The sequence below is a fragment of the Takifugu flavidus genome, chromosome 1 (genome assembly GCF_003711565.1).
Source record: "Takifugu flavidus isolate HTHZ2018 chromosome 1, ASM371156v2, whole genome shotgun sequence".
Lineage (NCBI taxonomy): Eukaryota > Metazoa > Chordata > Actinopteri > Tetraodontiformes > Tetraodontidae > Takifugu > Takifugu flavidus.
Genome location: NC_079520.1, coordinates 8,774,299 through 8,795,846, shown reverse-complemented (window position 1 = coordinate 8,795,846; position 21,548 = coordinate 8,774,299). Strand labels below are relative to the sequence as shown.

At 42.6% G+C, this 21,548-nt stretch overlaps 1 protein-coding gene across 1 annotated transcript in view; it reads right to left on the bottom strand.

The window, feature by feature from the left end:
* Window positions 1–21,548, bottom strand: part of tanc1b (tetratricopeptide repeat, ankyrin repeat and coiled-coil containing 1b) — a 57,216-nt gene that overhangs the window by 26,706 nt on the left and 8,962 nt on the right. The window contains 2 exon segments of the mRNA XM_057032768.1: window positions 5,346–5,450; window positions 11,604–11,810. Coding sequence (XP_056888748.1) covers window positions 5,346–5,450; window positions 11,604–11,810 — 312 coding nt within the window.

Sequence of the window (21,548 nt, the reverse complement as noted above, 5' to 3'; positions counted from 1 at the left end):
TCCACCTTGTCCAGCGACTTCCATTAACTATTAATTAAGATGCAGAAATAAAGAGAATTTGTGTAAAATTTGAGCTTCCTTTTGGAACAATTCCTGCAGTTCAACAACAGACTCATAAGTGTCTAACTACAGAATAAAGGTGTAACCAAGCAGAAAAAGCACAACCTCTGAAAAGAAAATAATAAAAATAAAGTGCCAATATGCTGCGTACAGAGGGACAATAACCCACTCCGGCAATTTAGCCCACAGAACGGACTCGGTCATTTTGGTCTGGCTCTTCAGCAACATTCTTCAGCAAACAAAACGCACAAGCGAAAAAACCTGTGAACATCAGAGTTGAGTGTGTGGATCTATGTTAACGTTGCGACACACTTGCCCACTGAGCTGCCTGCTTTTTGATGGTACTGTCAGCTGCACCCTCTTCCAGCTCATTTAAACTAAATTGACTTGCTTGTACATACAGAAGCTGAACTACTACAGGAACCTGGAAGTAAAAGGGTTCCTGCAGTACCATTAAACCCACCCAGACTCATCCACCTGCTTTAAATTTCATCCATACACAAAAAAGTAGACTTGAAAATTGATTTTTATTTCAGCCTGCATGTCAGTGGTTGACAACGCTTTAGGACTACTAGTGCATGCGAGAGAGTTGGATGGTCTGAAGCGTTGCCAAGGCACCCGAATCATGTAAATGTTGTCACTGTATCTGTGTCAGAGCTGTGATTCTTCACAATTGCCTTATCTAGATGCTTTCAGTGGATAACGCTTTGTTACACATACATCTGGGGGACATAAAACATGTATGGCTACTGTTCATTGGAGACAATAGCAGACTATTTTAAACTCCAAATTACCACAATTTGATTGAGACCAGATGTGGCCTTTGAAGACTTTAGCAGACAGGATCAATGTAGAAAACGTTTTGTCATAAAAAACGGATAGTTTTGCATGTGCATGCTGTGGCAACCTTGTAATGCCTAAACTACCATTATCCACAATAATGGCTGCCGTCCAGTAATCCAAAGCATCCAAAGCTTTCGGAAGCAGGCAGTTTTTTTTTTTTAGTTTTGGAATATGCAGCAAGGACTTAGCAAACAGAGATGCTGCATCATTAGTTTTAAAAGTCAACAGTTCAAACTGTAGTGCTACCATCAGACCTACGAGCACACAAGCTGTGGGGGGAGGTCAGCACAAGGTTTTATCACTATAAAGCTTGAAAGAGCGCTGCTATGGCGATGACAGTTGCAGTGCAGATGAGAAGGTCTGAGTGCACGTGGTGCATGTGCCTCCCCACATAACCTGCCAGTAAACTCAAAGGAAGCCAGACCTGCTGGCCTCACTCCGTGTTCTAACATTAGATTTGAACTTGTTTTTAAATCCACTTGCACGGCTCATGGACAAAATAGACCAGTGGGCCACGCTGATTACATCACCACTTCGAAGGAGCCATGCAAATTTAGGGAACTTTAACATGAATAAAAAATATGCACATACATTCCAGGCAGCGTACGATCACAGAACAACTGCAATCATGCGTCTGTAGATACTCAGATGAAAACCATTTACTCTACCTTGATAGTTTAACTGAAACCTAGAACCTGCTGTATTGGACTGATTTATCTTTTGCTTTATCTGCCATTTACAACTCTTTGTTTCTGCTGTAGTTTACTTACCTACTTGTTATTATGACAGTAGGAATGTGTGTACCAGCTTTTCACAAGCTGAACGAGTGTACAGGGTTCAGTCAGTGTGGAGCGGATGTGCCGACTGGATAATATCTACTGACATGAAAGGAGAGTCCCTCAGCTAAGCCATTTAGAACTGGTACAAAGTGAGGCGTCCTTTCAAGAACCTGGGCCACAAAAGTCTGAAAAACCAGGGCTGGGGCTGTAATGTGTGTTTCAGGAACCACAGCAAACAGGCCAAAAACAAACCAAAACAAGATCATTATGGGCTGGCCTGAGGAGGTTTATGAGCAGGTGTGGAATAAAGAAGACCTGACAGAGGAGGTGTGGAATGAGAAGAGAAGAGAAGAGAAGAGAGGAGAGGAGAGGAGAGGAGAGGAGAGGAGAGGAGAGGAGAGGAGAGGAGAGAGGAGAGGAGAGGGAACCCCACCAATAGCCTGGCTCCACAGTGCTTCTGGGCACTCTTCCTGTGGGGGAAACAAACCAGCCGGTCCTCATTAGCAGCTGGAGTTTTATTACCACAACAATGAAGTCCATTTAATGAACCCTTGATGAAAACATGCATCCTGCTTCCCCATTTGGGTACAGAGGTATGAGATGAGGCATCCCCCTCAAGAATGTTGAAGGCTTTTGATGCACATTCCAGGACATAAGCAGAAACATCTTGAAACACAGCTATCATACTTAGTTAGGACTGATAAATAAACAGTGAGCACAAGATAATTCTGATTCCCAACAGCTGCTAAAAGTCGGACTCATAGATATGAGATGCAGAAGGCCCCACGGCACAGCTACTAAAACACAGTTTGCAGTAACTCTGCATAAATCCATCCTTCTGCTAGCAACAGTTTATTCTTCTCCTGATCATTGGTGCTTGAGCTCTCCCAGTGAGCTACAGACAGCTACACACACAGGATCAGGCCACGTCTTGAAGAGTGAAAACCATAAATCAAATCCAGAATCCAGTGATCCATCTTGGATATTGTTAATATTAATGAATAAATATTCAGACCAGGATCAAATCAATCAAAATTAATAATAACCACATTATTGAATAGCTACTAGAGTGACAAAGGGTTGTTGCAGACCAGCACAGTCCTGCTCTCCTCATTTTCACTTTCAACAAGACAGATTCCTTATGAACTGATATTGAATTGATTATTCGATGCAATTTCCAATTTAAACTCAATTGAGCCCGAGTAACCGAACCTGCAGCTAACAGCTAAGCTAACCTTCTAGTTCATAGGTCCTGCTGATCTCGACACATAAATGTGCACAAAGTAAATGGTCTTCTCTAGAAATCCCATTTCTTAATGATGGAACAATAATGTACAACAATAAATCAGACGCATTTCTAATAGTAAATGACAGGTAAAGGTCACCGTGGTGCCAGTGCATTTATAGCTAGAATAGCAGTATCACAGTCATTTAAGGAGTGAAAATTCAGTTGGCCCATAGTTTCAGCAATGACAACATAATCAGTACAGGCAGAAACAGGTGTTAAGTGTGTGGGCTCCAGGGTCTCCCTGGAGCTGTAAAAGAGAGAGATAATTGTGAGAGAGGAGCTGAGGTTGGGTTTTGACTGACAGAAACAGAAAGCTGACCACAGCTGAAATAAGCCTGACAAGGGCAACTGTTGGCCTACTGTTGCAAATACAATCACGTATGGAAACACACACCTATTCTAAACAGGCAAAAATGTCTGTTTGAATGTAGATACAAAATAAAAATACACATGTAAAAGCAACCCTATCCTTCCTCAAAGGCACGTGGGGGTTTTTAAGCCTATGCTCTATGCTATGTGTCAGTGACAGACTTGGATGAAATTGACACCCAAAGAACCACAAAGGAGTTGGAATCCCACTGGAAAGTGGCCAAATTTAACATACAGAAGAAAAAAAATCATGACGTGACTATTGATGCAAAACATGGCTTATGGACATCCCAGAGAGCCGTCCGTCAGCCCGACACCCAACAAAAAGGCTCTTCACAGCTCAGCTCCGTGTGGGGCATGAATGTCACACAGTTCTCATGCTGCATCGCTTCTAATGGATTTTCTGGTTGCGATTATTCTGGCAACGAATCAACAGTTCATTCTGTGGCTGACCTTGACAGACAAGATGTGATGTCAAAGCATCTTGTCCTCCCACAAAGACCGAAGTTGTTTCTCTCTGAGGTGGAAGAAAACAGGCTGAAGGATGACAAAACAACACTGTGCCATTGTGAACTTAATTGGGACGGAAATGACTCCCCGCCACGTGGACAACCTATATCAAAATGTAGGTGGTGGGAAATAACAGACAGAGTCCTGGTGTGAAGCTGAACACATGCTACTCTACTGGAGACAGTAGAATTTCTAGCTGTTCTCAGAAGCCAACAGCTGTGCAAGGGGCCTCATTCCACCACATCTGGACAATCACAATCAGCCATTATTGTGCTAGAATTTATAAAGGGCTTAATGGAACATAATTACCTCAGTAAATTGACTCATGCCTGCTCCTTCCAAGCTGTATTTCTTCTGTGCTAACCATGGCTTCCTTGAGTAAGATGGATTATTGGGATATTTGTCCATAATGAGTATATAAAAGCAACAGGTACCTTCACCCGACTCGGTTGTTGTATCAGTCATTTTTCACTATACTTACAATAAGCACAGGTAAATATCCATAATCTGTCAATTTTAAATTGATACTGATTATTATACAAGAAATAAAAAGAGAACTTTGTTCTATTTCTAAACATAATGGCAATGCAATAATTACTATTATTGTCTAATATTTTAGAATGCTCATTAATTGGGGTCCTATAATAATGATAAAAAATGCAAAGATTCAACTCATGAATTACAAAATTCAAAGTGTTAAATAATTCATCCCAAAATCATTTATTACTGAAGATAACATTTTGCCTAATTGGGATCCAATATCTGTAGCTCTGAGCGGCCACGCTGCTCTCTGCCAGCTGAACACACCCTTGCAGCTTGGTATGCAGCTGTCAACCACGTCCACGCTGGTCTGGGTGTACGTGGCCCCGTGTAAAGACATGCACTTGTCTGCGTGTGCTCGCTCTGCACAGAATGCCATTTAAACCCCTAACAGGAATTCAACCACTGTCCGAGAGCACTTGGAACTCACAACTCACCATTTTGTTGAGTCCAAACCACAAAATCACATAAAAAAAGAAGACAACTGCGTGCTCGCACAGTTCACACAGTTAAAACAGGACAAAACACAAGCATTTGCTGAAAATTTTCTTGTATCATCCAAGGTATTATCTCCAAGCACATTTCCAGGAACCAAAGACGGAGCACTGGTGGGACAGAAGGTATCTGTCCCCAAACATTGGAAAACAGACTCCGCTGTAATCCAAACACACATTTAAAAATAAACACAGCACTATAGTGTGTTTGTGTAAGAGGCTACATGAAGGGACACTGCTTAAACAGACGGGTAAATTCAAGAGCTAATGTTACTCTTACATTGCAGAGAAATACCCGTGACCCCAACAGACACAGCTATGACACGCTATTTAACAGAGGCACAGAGGCACGCATACCAAAATACACGACAGGAAATATATAAGTTGTTCAAGCTTAACTGTTTCAGTTCTTCACAGAAAGCACAGGCAGTCGAACAGAAAGGGATCTGAAACAGGACTCACCATTCTGTTTGGACTCCTTATTATCAGCCACCTTCCTCAGTGCTGAAGCAATGGTATCAGAGGGGATGCGAGGACTCTCCACATATTTGGGCTTTCTGCTAGGACCTGTGAGTATGAACCAAAGATACAGGGAGCGGGAGGGTGAGAGAGAGAGGGAGGGAGAGATAATTGTGATATGAGAGAGAGAGGAAGAGAGAGAGGAGGAGAGGGAGAGTTCTCGATGGATTAACGTGTTCCAGATGGGACTAGAGATGAGAGGCGGAGGTGTCTTAGTTGGACAGGCTTGGCTGCACTCTGTAGCTTGCATAAACTTACACACTCATACACACGCACGCACGGAGACATCTCGCCGCGCTGATGGCAGCTCTGGTCTGTCTTCAGATCGGAAATGTGTCTGCATTGCCAGAAACTTCCGGTTGAAAACCCTCACACTACAATCCGGCTCACAAATTCCAAACTACAGCAGGAAACCACAATAATTAGCCTCTTCATGAACTTTGTGAAACGACTTCTTAAACAAACGCACGCACATGTTGTCTGCATGCTGTACGCAGTGCAACCGGGGTGTGCGCTTCATTCAAAATGTGGATTAAGCTCTGTCCAGGTGTTCCAACGCAGGTCAGATGAGACCTGATGAAGAGATAACGCTGGTTGGTCACAGTGTTTTCACTGTTCGCACCCTGACAAAATTAGAAAATCCCAAAACTCCACAGAGAAAGCTTGCTCACCGTGCCAAACTCAAAATAAACCACTCAGACAGAACTCCGTCATTACAGCGTCGCCGTTTGCGTGCACAACAGCATTTGCCCGTTCTGTTTACAGCATACAGAGTACTTTGAAAGAAGAGTCTTTTAATCCACTCTGAATGGATATAATAAGGTTCTTAACTTGAGGAGATTCAAAGGATAATCGTGCTGATATAAATGTTTAGACACAGAGGCAGAGACGTTAGACTAAATAATAACTCATGAAAATAACAAAGGTTTGCATATATTTACAAATCATCTCTGGAAAGTGTAAATCTAAATTAAAGGCATAAGTCCAGACAAGGAAAACATAATCAGGAATAGGAAGATAAACACATTATTAAGAATAATGAAAGAGCCCGGCTTTCCTGGGACCACCGTCTGCACGTTGCTCCATCCATGACCCACTGTAACCAAATCCAACCATCCTCCTCACGGACCCCCGTTATCAGGTGACAGCGTGTGTAAACCTCAAGCATAATATAAAGCTCAGCTGGAAGAACAGAGAGACATTTCCCATTAATGCTTTTTCTTATCCAGTCACTCCTACCTCTTTTTAAATGATGGAACATTGCTTAATGGAACATTTTTTTGAACCACAGCTGTGGTCAAAGCCACAACTGCTAGCAGTGGGGGTCAGTGAGGGGGTGGGAGAATACAGCAGGAGTCAAGTGAGGTGAAATAATCGACAAGGGTTATTGTAACAAACCAAGAATGGGCGGGAGAGTCAGCTTGATGCACAGTGCCACCTATGGATATGTAACTTGAAATGCATAGTGAGGATGGGTGATCCTTCTACCTGAAGGGAGCTTCTGGCTTTGTAAACCGCCCTAATCCTCAGGTAAAACCCCTAAACGACACAAACTGGAACCTAAGTGGGTAGCTAAAGGTAGACAAAGCAAACCCCCCCAATCTCTTCCCTGAAAACCTCTATTCATCTATGGAGAGTCAGGCACAATCACTGAGAGTCACAGGACTCCTATTAGTGTCCCTAAGTAAATATTCCAGAACAACTGCAAACTGCAGACTATCTTCCAGGGTTTATTTTATTTACGGATGTCAAAAGTGAGTCACAAGGATGACTGAGTGCGAGCAAAAGTAGTTTAAGTAGCATGGCAAAAGACAGCACAGAGTTTATTTTCCATTCAAGATCTGATCAGATTTTAACAGGGTGTCATTACCGCTTTGCCCTTTCAGATGGAAGCATTGACGAATGAGCAATTGCAGTTTGGAACAGGCGTGAAAAGGTCACAGTAATAGAAGCGTCAGATGTATGACCCTTGAAGCAGATCAAGACAGAGAAAGCCACAAAAATGAGATCTCAGCACACAATGAACAAACCAAACACTGACAGGAGGATAATCATCCATCTATCTTTTCATTTGCTGGAAATATCATCCAGTTATCAACCTGGTCACATCTTGGTGCGTCTAAAGTACATTAATAAGAAAAGAGGCTGATGCAGGATTCATAGATTCGCCAAGAAAATCTCAAAAAGATTTATATATATATACTTTTGGAGTTGCGGAAGATATAAATATATTCAATGCATATTCTGGTTTCAAGCCCCCAAAACTCCTGTCAGGAAGATAAAAGTATGCTGCTCTCAATTTTGCAAGTCCACTAATATCATAATGTCACATTCTTTAAAAAAGTGAGCGACTAGTTTGACAGGAACCTACTGCATGTATAATAAATGTTCTGAATTGAAATGCATAATAACCAGTCTATATGACTATACAAGTTAACAGATGGTGGAGACGCATAGAATAGAATAGCTCTAGGGTTTTATCTCTCACACTCACACTCACACTCACACACACACGCACACACGCACACACACACACACACACACACACACACAAAGCAATGGATTGTTCATGACAAGGAAATGATCCAGCAGTATTTCTGCATTCTTTAAGATGGACTCTTGACTCTTTCACATTTTAGCTTCTGAATGAGGGGATGTAGAAAACCAGTCCCATGACTGATGCTTTTATGCCTTAAATGTCAGTCTTAGAAATAAAAAGAGGAAATAATGAGGAAAAAAAGTGAGCTGTTTGAGACACGAGTGCAACAATACTTAAGTAAACATTCTAGGTGCATTATGAACTGGAAATATAAACGTTTATTTATGATCCATTCCATCTTTCCATCCTGATACATTTGAAATGCTTTGAGGAAGATAAAGTATGTCCTTGTTTCACTTTCATTAGGACCGTTTGTCGCCTTGTATCAAACCACAAGCCTAAATGTAGGTTTTCCATGTAGATGAAAAGGAAGCTGCATGTGGTGAGAAGCAAAATCCTGCGCAGTGAACTGAGGAGCTGGATATAACTTTTCACCGGGGGCTGATCAGAGGGAGCTTTCAAAGGGTGTCGGTACCACTGATGATCTTTTTAAGCCTAAGCTCACAGAAATCCATCAATATTCCCTCAGGGTTGTCTGTTTACTGTCAATACTCCAGAGCTGGCTTCAGGAAAGCTCACCTGAAAAAGGGGCTACAGCTTTTCCACCGGTGTTGCCATTGTGTTGATAAGTGCAAACTCACCTGCTAATGTAAAGGACGATCTAGTTGCTGGTCAGAACATTCTCAGTAAATTAACAACTCATTATCATCAAATTAAAATGGAACTACTGTTCATTCTTTTCCACCCAACTGGAGTTGCTAAAGTTTGATTTCTGAAGTGATCTCCTGCGGTAACATCCCTTAAGCTTTAAAAACTGTGTATACTTCCTAACAACAGAACCCACTGTGACAGCGCAGTAGCTCAAACCTCTGAAAGCATCCAATAGATGGTGTTCCATTTTGGCTGACAGAAACCTCTGATAAAGAGATAAGCAACCAAAAGGTCATGATATAAGACCACATTGTGTGCATGTCTGCGAGAGAGCCAAAGAGACAGAGAGAGCAAACCAGACTCCAAACCATTACAAACTGAAGCTCTATTACAGAAAAAAAACTCATTTTAAGATGCATCTGCAGCCTACGCAAGACCATCACCCCAATGACCTCATTGCAGATATGCAAATTGTAATGATACACTGCCCGTATCGGCAATACGTTAACATGAATTGCCGTTTTATGATCCCTCGCAGGCAGCAGAGGTAGCAATGAGCGGCTAACTGGTTTGTCATCCGAGTAGAGAAAGGTCACCCTCTAGCTTAGTGGCACCACAACAAACACCTCAGACTCCTACTTGTTAAACAACTGCAAAGGCGTCATCTTTCCACAAATGCAGCGCAATAACCAGTATAGCCAGGAGGAAAAGACGCTGTTAATCCAGTGATCGTACAGTAGCATGTGGTAGCCAGAGGAGGTCACTGTGGAAATACCCAGGAGGCTGCCTGAGGTGGCGCGCAGGGATTGAATGTCACAAAAAGCACTTAAACTCCCACTTACAGTACGATAAACAATGTCTCGCCCAGTTGGTGCAACCTTTAGAGTATTGATCTCTGATTTGTGAAGGATTAGAAAATAAATTGGTTCATTCGGGTAGCACTGCTGCAGTATACGTCTAACACAGGCTTTCCAGGGTCTGTAAACTATTAAGACTATAAAACCTAGGTGCTGCTCAACACATGCCAGTGTGCTGTGTTCCATGGTTAAGCTCAGGGTTTAGTTGATCAAAGCGGTGGCACTCAACGCCACCAGGACTTTGTGGTTCAGGCATCCGTCACACTCCTAATTAACTCGGCGTTGCTCTTTTGTCTTCTGTTGGGCTTTCAAGAAGAAAACGACCACTATAAGTCTGAGCATTCCAAACTGTGAGAGACTTTCAAATGTGCCTGGAAACGACGCTAAACCACAAACTAGATCCTGCAACTGTGAAAGGAATAAAAGGGTGAAAACGAGCTGTATAGCAAGCCTTTCTGACTAGAAACAGAGTCATTTATACTGCGCAATAATTGAACTGTGACAGATTATCAGTGTAATTAAAGGGGAGGAGTCTTAATTGGAGAATATCACACTGCGTCACGTCTGGGGCTCAGAGAGAACAGACCCGCCGTACAAACCTTGTTTCCTCGCTGAACTGAGACATTTACTGCAGTGTGTTTATTAACTGGGGGTGTGAACTGTGCCTCTCAGGGTTTTCACAGTTACCTGTGAGGACAGTTGAGCTTCCAGACCGCCATCTCACCTCCCCCCGGCTGTCCTCCATAACATCCTTGCTTGATGGTCTATTTTTTGCTTTTTGTCATGCCTCCAAGCACAGCAAGGGGGAATTAGAAGTAGGGGGAGTGTTCCTCTTCCCAATCCCCAAGGTGTTTTTCACCTTCACAAACCCAACCTTGGCTGTCCTGTTTCCCCTCCATGTTTGTAGATGTATATTTCATGGGTCCGTCTATGCTGTAATATTAAGGTCATAGCTTAAAAAAATGTAACCTCACTGACCCAACTATTGTGCGTTTTTAGGAGGGCTTTTCTCCTAAAATAAAGCGGGAGACTATTGTTGCATCTAGCTTTTACACCCAAACATTACATAACGCACAGCCTTTCTGATGAGAAGTGGGTGAAATGGAAAAGTTAACCTCCCAACCCATTTAATGCAAGAAACAAACCAGTCAATCTGCTGACATTTCTGCAGACATGTGACCTTGAACAAAGCAAGTCTGTAGAAAGGCTACGTGCAAAAAAAAATAAAGGAATGAAAGATTGTTTTTAGGAATGTGCAGTTTTGCTGTTTCTTTCATCTGTGTTTGGAATTTTATAACATACAACTAGAGACTCTGCTGAGTCCATTTTCATTTAGAATTCTCATGGCCAAAGCATTTAAAGGCCATTTTGTCTGGATTTCAGCAGTGAGTCTTCATCCAGCCCCTGTCAATTTAATCCACTTGGATAAAAACAAATCAGTTTGGCGGAGCCACATTTCCATTTGCGAATTCAGCATGCCTTTAAAAATACACGTGCTTTTGACAATGACCTTCTGAACTCCTACTAGTGTGGACATAATTGAGCTCTCCTTCCTATTACCTCCTTTACACATTAAACAAAGTTTGAACCAGTCTAAACAAAGAGCAGATAGGCACGGATCATCTCTGTGTGACACCACACTGACCACTTAAAAGGATTTCTTTCCTCTTCTCACATCTCTGGATTACAAAGACTCAAGTTGAAACAAGTTCTGATACAATGGTATCCCCTGCTTTGAAGCACCCCACAGCTGCTGACAAGCATGTTCTCAACATGGTGGATGGAGGAGGACTCACAATTAGCTCCAGTATAAACACACACCCATTACCAGTCAGTAGTGTAAACATCAAGTGCAGTTGGAGATCTACACAAAGTGATCAGATACAAAGGTAGGAGGGGTGGCTGCGAATGGGTGGTATGAATGCCAGAAACTGCCTCTCCAAAGATGTTTTAGATATAAAAAAGAACAAGAAATGTTTAATAACTGCTTACCATGAAAATAAATGTGCGGTTAACTGTTGGTGCTGACGGATATTTTCAATAAGAGTCGTCATGGTTGGAACAAATCATATATATGAATGATGCAGGCAGTACCTGGTGATCTCTTGCTAGAGCGCAGGGGCATCATGTAGGACTGTCGGGGCAGGAGAGGCGAGGATGGGAGAGACATGGACACTCCCTTGGCGAGACTTAATCTGAAAACATCGTCTGGCAGATTAGGGTGAAGGTTGCAAGGCCCCTGGGGTGGAGGGTTTCCCTCGGGTGGGAATCTGCTTTGGGTGCTGTGGCTGTGGACGTCACCTGTTGGGGAGAAAAGGGGGTTTAAAAATAGCATTTGTATTTCTGGATGCAGGAGGGAGTCTTGGTCCAGTTGAGCTCTTTGTGTGGCCTTTTCAGGGCTGAGAAAGTGAGCTGGAGAGCGTTTGTTGTGTGATTTACTTGTTTGCAATGTGTACAGTTCACTATAGACACTATGACACCTTCAGTGCAAATACAAGATGCCTCGTCTACTCAAGAAGATAAACGAGGAAGAGCGGCTGAAAAAGAGACCTGGCAGAGCTTCATAATATGTGTTTAAACTCCGGGTCATGGGTTGGTGAGTGTTTCTCATGCCACTAGGGCACATGAGAAGGACATCCCATCAGTAAAGTAAATGAGACTTTGTCATTGACCTCAGAGGTAACCGAGATAACGCGTCACTCAGAAACCACACTGAAGTTTCTGTTGAAATGTCTGCAATGTGATGTAAGATTATACTTTGAACATCAATAAAAAAAAATACCAGAGATGTGTCGGAATTTGTGCAAATAAACATGAACCCAAAACCCCCAAACATGGAAAAATCAAAAACGGAATCAGTCCGCTACGGTACTTTAATGGCTTGAAATAGAAACCCTCAGTGGTGGGAAAAGGTTTACATTAGCCTGAGAAAGCAGCGATGCTTCCTGCTATGTTGTCTCTGGCATCAAAAGTATCAAGAGTCTTTTCACGCTGTCATAGAGCTCAAATTTACATTTAGGACAAGTTATTCCCTAGGTTTACTCTGTCTTACCTAATGTGACACCAGAATTGGTTCTCCTCACAAATATGGCTCCCCACAGTCTCTAAAGGGGAAAAATGTTGCAAGCTTGCAACTGACTTACCTTGTCAATGACTTTGCTCAGCACAATTTAAGCCTCAAATGGAAGAAAATGGTTTTGATTTACTGAGAAGCCACCCTGTCTGGAAAGACCATTCTAGTAGCAGAGCCAGCTAAGGGCATAACATCTCATTCTGCGGCATCAAAGTTGCCTACTCATCATGGCCACAAATTAAAATGTCTGAATTATCAACCTCAAGCTAACACGTAATACCTAACTAATAACACAAACCAAAGAGAAGAGGCCAGATCAGACCTGCAGCTGTGGCCAACCACAGTAATGGCAATTAGCCTTTTTTTAAAAGTTTTCCTGCTTGAACAGAATTCACCAGATTAGTACTGACGCCTATGTGCTGCCGGGGTTTGGAGAAATCAGCGTAGACTGATGTACAAGAGGGCGACCGCTATTACCGTCTACTTCATTCCCCTGGGAGAGGACTGCTGTTGGCCTGCCGGGCTAATCCGAAACAGAGACCCCTGTCTGCCACCCCTCTGCCTCACCACAGGGGACAAAAACGGTTCTGTATTTAAAAGGCTCCTAGACAACAAAGAATGCAAGAAACAGGAAACAGAAAGGTCTCAGCGACACCTCTGCATGTCAGCAAATGAGGACAGTGTGGGAATGACTCAAAGTCCACAGAGGAATCTGCTATCACACTGACCTGAGTGGGACGTACTTTATTGGCACAATTTAATGGGACAGTAGGGAAGAGTGTGTGTGTGTGTGTGTGTGTGTGTGTGTGTGTGTGTGAGTCATGGCCACTTTTTCGATCCTTCTTTATAATTCACTTTCCTTTTGCTGTTAATTCTGGAGCTGCAGTGAAACACAAATATTAGGAGAACCCGTGGCTACAGCGAGCTCTGCTGTGTGTTTATTTACTGCAGCAGCGGCGGCGGCGCGGCGGCGGCGGCGGCAGAGGGATGTGGTGGTTGTAGGTTTTAGCCATATTGCATGGTAAAGAGATTAAGATGAAGTTGTAATTTGGGTTGTTCATCCTGGATCCTGATGGACCACATCAAAGTTGGTCATCGAAGTGCTGGCAAACGGACCCTCGAAGGCTACTGTGACTTCTCTGACCAACACTTTATGGTGCAGAGGGGCGCAAGGACAGAAACTCACCAAGGCTATTTCAGTTACTTTACTAAACCCTGGTCAAGGCTGGGCCTTCAATTTCGGCCCCTGCTGTGGTCTTGGAAATCAAGCCCTTCTAATTATACAGTCCTGCCCCGAGATGATGTAAAAATGATTACAGTTCATTGCATGAGCTTTCCTCCTCATCAAAGTCCAAGGCCCGAGCCCACAGGGACATGCCCATCCTATAAACAACAGTTCAATACTTTTTTAAGCATTCATTCAGAGAACAATATTATCTCTGAACATGATTTACACTTCTCTGTCTTCTTTATTTACAATAATGCTGCAGAGACAGGAGATCCAATTTGAGGGTTGATCTAGTTGTTTTTATTCAAGAAATATTACTCATGGACTGATTATGAAATGCAGCACGACAAAGGCCAGATGATGCTCTTATAACTCAGCCCTGGTGGAGCCTCCGCTTGGGTTCTTATTATTGAGATGTATATCAACTTCCTGTTTCAAATAATCGATGGGGCTGAATACATAAACTGAGTCTAGCTGAATGGAGGGAGGAGCTGACAGACAGCACGGGGAACTTTAAACCCTTGGGGTGTGTTTGAGAGGAAATAAAGCTTCTAGATTAGTCCTGTTACTCAGAGCAGATGCTGAAATGTCAAGAATTATTTTATAAAGCTTGCATAAATAAAAGGCTGTATTATGTTTATTCAGCAGCACTTTTCTAACACTAAAACTTGACATAACAAGTGTACATTCATCCTTTCAGGTTCAGTTAATTACACGCATTCATAAATCAAGGATGTCACTTTGTGGTCTTAGTCTCTTGCTCAAGGACACCTCAACATGTTGTATGCAGGGACTGACGTGATGCCCTTCAAGGAATTGTGAGGAAACGTTAATTGAAAAGCTGATATGTGACTATTGAAAACTCACGGTTTAAGGAGCAGAACTTCAGTGAAACCTATAATAACTTTAGCAAATAGCATCCAAAAAGCACAAACTATTTAAATTTAGCCAAGTCGCCATTTAAATCCAAAATTGAAAAAGAAAAAAAGTTTGACTAAACATAATTTTCTTTCCTCCACATACACTGTACACACAATAAATACAATCTTAACTCCATCAGCTCCTCTAGCTAATTTAAAGGGACCATGAAGAAAGGATTTAATTAATGCAGATTCCTTTACTTCACACACAAAGCACGAAGACCATACGACAATCGACCAAAGGGGGAATTCTCCTGCTAGACTGAATGCCAATGTGGATTCTCTGTGTACTTCCGAGACCAGGGTGACGCTCCCACAAAAGCTGTCATGGTTAACACATAGCAACCCACAGAGAGGACAATGAAGCAGACAGCATGAAAGGCAGCGTGGGGGAGGGTAAGCCTGGCAAGTTGTCTCTGACGATGGACAAATTACATTTAATATGTTAATGTGATGCAAATCTATTTAAATTTTTCACATTATTAAGAAATTACAAAGAATTAAATTTTATGGCAAAGCTATTTGAAAGCAATTAGGAATAAAGTTGGGTTTCTTTTCTCTGTTAATTTTAACTTAGCTTAGCAGTAGTTAACCCTCACAATGCTGAAGAATATGAAATACAATGGCTCTACACTGATGCCAGTGCACGTTTATTATAGGTTCCAAATGTGGTATCACAACAGTTTACAGTCAGCAGCTCCATTCACTCCTCCATAAGAACACTTCATGGTTTAAATGAAAAACGCTATGCTGGTGGCCCCTGAGGAGAAAAACAATTCTAGTTAGAGTGGCTTTGAAACCTTCAACTCAACGTCATATACACTTGATAATGAGAGGAAATTAGCTGCTTCATGCAGCGCTAAGGGTCTGTTCCTCTCAGGCTCTACCTCAGATGCATGTTATGTAGAGGCCTGAGCCCTGGGGTTGGTTCCCTCCAACCCCAGGGGACAAAGTATGACAGGGAGGGGGGCTGTCAGGGGAGAGGTTGATTTCAAAAAGGATGTAGAAAATGAAGACAGAAACAGGAAGGGGCTACGAAACGTCTCATACCCACTTCAATTAAACTGGAAATATATAGAACAAAATGTGGAATAGAACTCGCCAAATTAAGTAGGTATGGTAATATATCATCTGGTCAGTGTCTTTAAAAGGTTTTATTCCAAAATTGTAACTCTAAAAAAGACATTTTAAAGAATCAAGGGCTCCCACCACTAATGAAAGATGATGTTTGCAAGACCATTAATACCAGAAATGCAATGACAAGCACAATATAAAGGTGAATTAAACCACTTGCTAGACTGAAGTGCCCTGTTCTTGCACTGGAATAAATCAGAGCAGATCTGCTCCTGACAGTCATGGCGGCCCTGGAGAGTTATTGATATTCATGCTGTGTGACTGTGTGCCCAAGTCGCCTCAGTTTTAGGTACTGTCCACTCACACGCTACAGCAGAAACATGCCCCAATCACATGTCTGACTAGAAAAGCCCCTTTACTCTATCTAAATCAATTAGAGTGCCTAAATTATCAGGATCAGACTATTTTCAACACTTGATTTTTACATATTTCAAGCAAAAAAAATGCTTTTATTTTAATTTCACTTCAGCGGACAACCACTGCCCTCTGGCTGTCATGGAAACATCTGTAAGGCCTAAAGGATGTCCTGATGATGGATGACATGCACTTCTCCAAACTGAGATTAATCATTCGAACTGTGAAGGCAGCTCTGGGGTCACTGAAGTCGTAATGCAGCACCCTGTACCTTCTGATCATTTTTATTTGAATTTTACATTTTTGTTGTTGATAAAAAAAAAATTAAACTGGCCTAATACTGCAAAGTGTCCTGGAGACCAAGGTTGCTATGGAAATGTGGACTACAACAGATTTCAGCTGCCATTAGCACAGGTCATTAGGCAGAAGTTCTGCTGGGGCCAGGTGAGGTCATGAGAACATGACCACCTCCTGGATAACAGCCTGTTTGGTGACATTAAATGGATGAAGACATAACACACACTTGCCCTCCATTCCCTCCTAACATCTTAATCCTCATAGGCACACAAGGACAAGGCCACTCTTAAACCAATGCACCCTGGGAAAAGATCTTTGTTAAAGTTGTGAGAGCAATGACCCTTGATAAGTATTATAAATACTACAAAGAGAATATCTCGATTGTTTGTAATGTCTTAAAATCCTTATGAATAAAAAGGCATATTTGTTTGGAAATGCCAGCAGAGAAACACAGATATATGAAGAATGAGCACTCCACGTCAGCCGTTCCTCTCTGCAATAAGCACTTATACCCCATTCCTTTGAGGCACATCACAAAGGAACTGAGGTCATTAGTTCAAACTCTCTCAAACCTTCCTGAGCTAAGGACGGCAACAGATTCAACAATTATAAAAAAAAAAAAAAAAGAAAAAAAAAAAGAGTCTCTGTGTTCAGATAGGCAGAACTGAGTAGCGCCGAGGGGGAAAGAGTGGACAGAAAGGAGCCCAAAGTCCAGACTCTAAGTGGGGTCTCCACGAACTCCCACACAGACTTTTGAAAGCCAGAGACTGTGACCACATGGTTCAGTGGCTCCTCGGGAAGAGGGCAAACGAGGAGGTAAAAACACTGTAAAAGAATCCTGCAAAACTGAAAAATCCACGTCACTTTCCGGGAACACAGGCCTTTTTTTTATAAATCGGTTGGACGACTGAACTATTTTGTCATTAAAAACCACACTTTAAATGTTTGGCTAGCTTACAGGGGGGTTAAAAACTTATGAACATAAAACAGAAAACTAGACTGAAGGAATGTTTCTGCCCAGACAAGTCATGCGGTAATTAGAAAAAGCAGTGGCCTGTTGACCTCTTTGCCTAATAAACCACCACAACAGCCACTATCTCTCCTTGAAGCACCATATAAAGACGCCTAGACATGTTAACTGATAAACAGTTTTTCCTACTCTTTGAAGTAGCATAAGAAGCTATTGGCCATGTGGGGGACTGGTGTGTTGCAGACTTGTGCATGACATCACCCCTTATGTTCACCAAGTTCCTTTTTATTTGTTTGGCTTCCTGTGCTGTTGCCTTGCACACATTTCCGAGGTCAAAAGCACCGTGATAGTGAGTATCAGTGCCACCCTTGGGTGACAGACAGTGGCTGATACAGTGAGTGTTCCAGGAACCATGGAGAAATTTCTCCTCTGTCATGGCCACCAAAAAACCCACACTGGGAGACCCGTGCTGAATGTGACCAAATGCTGTTACATTGACTAATGTTTCTTTGAGAGTAGCCATCAAAGTGCACTGTTCTCTCTGCTGTTCTCATTTTGTTATTCGGGATAGACAGGGAGTGTCCGAAGTGGATACACCTGAGGTTAGTGTGTGTGTGTGTGCATATGTGTGTATTTGCACATGAATGTGTGTCAAAGGGAAAGATGTGGTTTGAGCTACGCCCTGCTAATCGTTGCCTGCTGGCTGCGCAGTGCTTTGATAGCCGTGTAGGTCTGTACACTCAATGCCTCCTTTGTAGATCAGGTGCATTCTTTTCCTCACCATTTTAAATCCTAACCCAGCTGTCGAGGCATGAAATTCTAAACAAGCCCGACGGGGAGGAAAAACAAAAACACATGAGCTAAACGGCCTTTCCCCAAATGAGTTTAATTAATTAATTACATCCTCTGGTGTCTTCAATAAATTATTTTAATAAAGTTAATATAAATTACTCAAATTTGTGTTTGCGGTAGAATATGGTATAAGGGCATAGGTTTGAGGGTAAATCGAAATATAAATAGCTCCATGATTTGGGGTGTGTGTGTGTGTGTGTGTGCGCAGATGTGGATTATAGCATAGTGTCTGAACAAATTGTAATTGTAATCTGTGGCCTAGACCTTTTGTGGGTTACTGCATCTTCCTCGTCTGTGCATTAGGTGAGTGCTGCTAATTAGGCCTCAACAAGTTTTAAACAGAACAAATTGTCTTTTTCGGGCCATTTAAATCAGCTTTGATCAGAATGAGCTAAGGCTGCATAAAGGTTTCCCTATTCAAACTGAGGAGCGGTTTATCCTTCACCCAAGATCTGTTTTCCTGATAGAGGCTGAACCGTCCACTTCTGACGCTAGAACATTCTGCGGGAGTTTCCTTTTTAAGATCTCTTACAAGCCACAGGACAAGGAGGGATGTATGTCCCAAAATGGCTGCGGTAGATATGGCCAGAGTGGAGGCTGCCACCCAGGTGTTCAGGGAGAACATCCAGGCGGACACTGGACCCTCGTGGTTAAACGCCGCACAGACGGGAGTTTGTTTATGTCTAAGGGGAAGATGAGGCCGGTGTGAAGGATTCCCTGTCATCTGCTGCCAATTGTAATATATTTATTGAAATATTTGAAATATTTTAGGTAAAAACGTGCTGTAGAAATCTGGTTGGACTGTAGTTATTGGTCTTCTCATGCTCTGTTTGCACCACCAGTAATTGTTGAAAGAAAGAAATGAAGGGTGTTTGGTTGTTTCTCTGCTCTATACATCACTCCTGGGATGAACTGGTGACCTGTCCTGGTGTTAACACTCAGGCCGCCTCACCCTAGAATGAGCTCTTACTGATAACAGCTTTTGTGCAAATGAGCATCTGTGTATCAGATCTTTTCTGGTTTAAGCAAATAACCCCCCAACCACCTGTAGCTATTGTTTATTATGGCAGGATTTCCCAATACAGAAAAGAAATCCACTAAAAAAAGAAAACATATTACCTTTTTTATTCAGCTTAACTGTAGAGCTATTGATTTTATTAGAATATTACGGTAACTGGCGGTGCACTAGAGGCTTAACTATTTACTGCGGGGCTAGAGTTCATCAAGTGTGATATGCTAACCTTGATCGACTACAAATAAGCCTTGCTTTGTAGCCAACTTGTTGTGTGTGACCCTTGGCAACAAATCACTTTTCGTGTCAAAACACACAAGGAACTTGGAGAAATTGCAGAGACAGCATGTACCAGCCGCCACCACAGCTGAGCCAACAGAGCGCCGCGCTTAAAGCTCCCCTCTCGCACAGAAAATGGCAGCGTGTGTTTGGGAATAGCGCCCTTATACTGCACTTTATAAAGTCACAGATTCGTTTAAAAAACTCTCAACATTGCAAAAAATTAACAAAGACCCTGACAACTAATCTTGCTAATATCTGTGTCCTAATGCTTTTTGTGTGTGTGTGTGTGTGTGTGTGTGTGTGTGTGTGTGTGTGTGTGTGTGCGTGTGTGTGTGTGAATGTGTTTCAGGTGGCTGAATCTTGTATCTTCCTGTAATTAGTTCTGCGTCATCCACAACACAAAAGCTGTCTGGCAGCTGCCTCAGACAGTCGAGCTCAGCGGCTGTTGGGCCCAGTATGGAGCGCTGTCACAGGTGTGAGATAAAACACACTCACTCAGGCTAAACAGGCTGTTCACTCAGTCACATCATCAACAGGCACAACAGAATTACATCCAGAGATCAGATTTAGCTGCAAAAGCACGCTTGATGCATCGTATTCCGAGTGATCAGACAGCACTCCGGAACAGTTTCTTCCTCTTTGTAATAGGATTTCAACCTAAAGGTGTGTGGGCAGATTAAATTTCAGATGAAAAGTGTTGGGGATGTGAGCGTTCTAAACGGTGGTCAGGGATGATCTGTGACCACAGGGTACATAAGAGCAAACACAAATACATCTCTGGACCACATGAAACCGCTCTGTGGTCAAACACGCACGCGCATGTGAGGTGTTGCTGTCCGTCCTATTTTGGCAGATTTTGCAGCTTCCAACCTCCCAGAATCCAAACTACAGAGTCATTTAGGCAAGAAGAGAGCCTGAGAGACCAGGATGTGAGGCTGCTAAAGCCAGAATGGTGATCTGACCATTAAGTAAAGAAAGGAGATGCATTTTACTACCAGCACTGGTCAAAAGGAGTGGCCTGACTGGAATTTCACAAATTAGTGCCAGGTATAAAGGATGGACCTAAAACAGATGAGAGATGCATTTCTGGGATTTCATAATGTAATATTCATGGCATCCACGTGTGCCTGATTTGGGTTTTTACAATATAACAGCAGCTTGTACCTCAAATCTCCTCCCTCGGACAACTGGGACATTAAAGGCAACCAGCCACAGCAACAGAGCATGCCACTTCTGGCCTGGCAGATCATTGAAGTACTTAAAGAGACTAAAAAGGCCTGTTTTAAACAGATTTGAGTCTCAGTGAGGGGAGTAATGCAAAGGAGGAGGAAGGATTTAGGAGGAGTGCAGGATGGAAAGACTAAATTAGCAAACTGTGTGTTTTTTGTGGTCTTGGCAACGAGGAGATCCCAGAGGAGAACTAATGGCTATGGTGGTATCTGGTGTAAGGGCCAAGTTTCCTTGCCTGCTCTAAAGCTGCCTCTGGTCCATAGCCACCACGTCGGGAGCAGAATATGCCGAGTGATCTTACAATTATGGCATTATCAAGGTCGACTCCCCCCTCCTCTGATTTCCATCACATGCTGCTGACCAGAAGTCAAAGGGACTCAGAACTTTTTATGGAGGAAAAGTCTGATTAATATTACTTTTAGATTTTAAAAAGACAAGGGCCGAGGTCAACTACATCAAGCAGAGATTCTGGCACAAGCCCACTTGGTATTACAAGTGTGGTAAGTTTTATTATAGAAGGTAGGGTGGACTCGTAAGTTGTCCCTGGGGACACCGACTCATTTAGGTCTAAAGCAAAGACAGGCAGCGGGAATTTGGATGTAACGTGGGAACAGAAGCAGGTCGAAGTTACCACTGCTAGCAGTTGTGCTGATGCGACCTCTCATCTGTCTTAAGAGCCCTAAACAA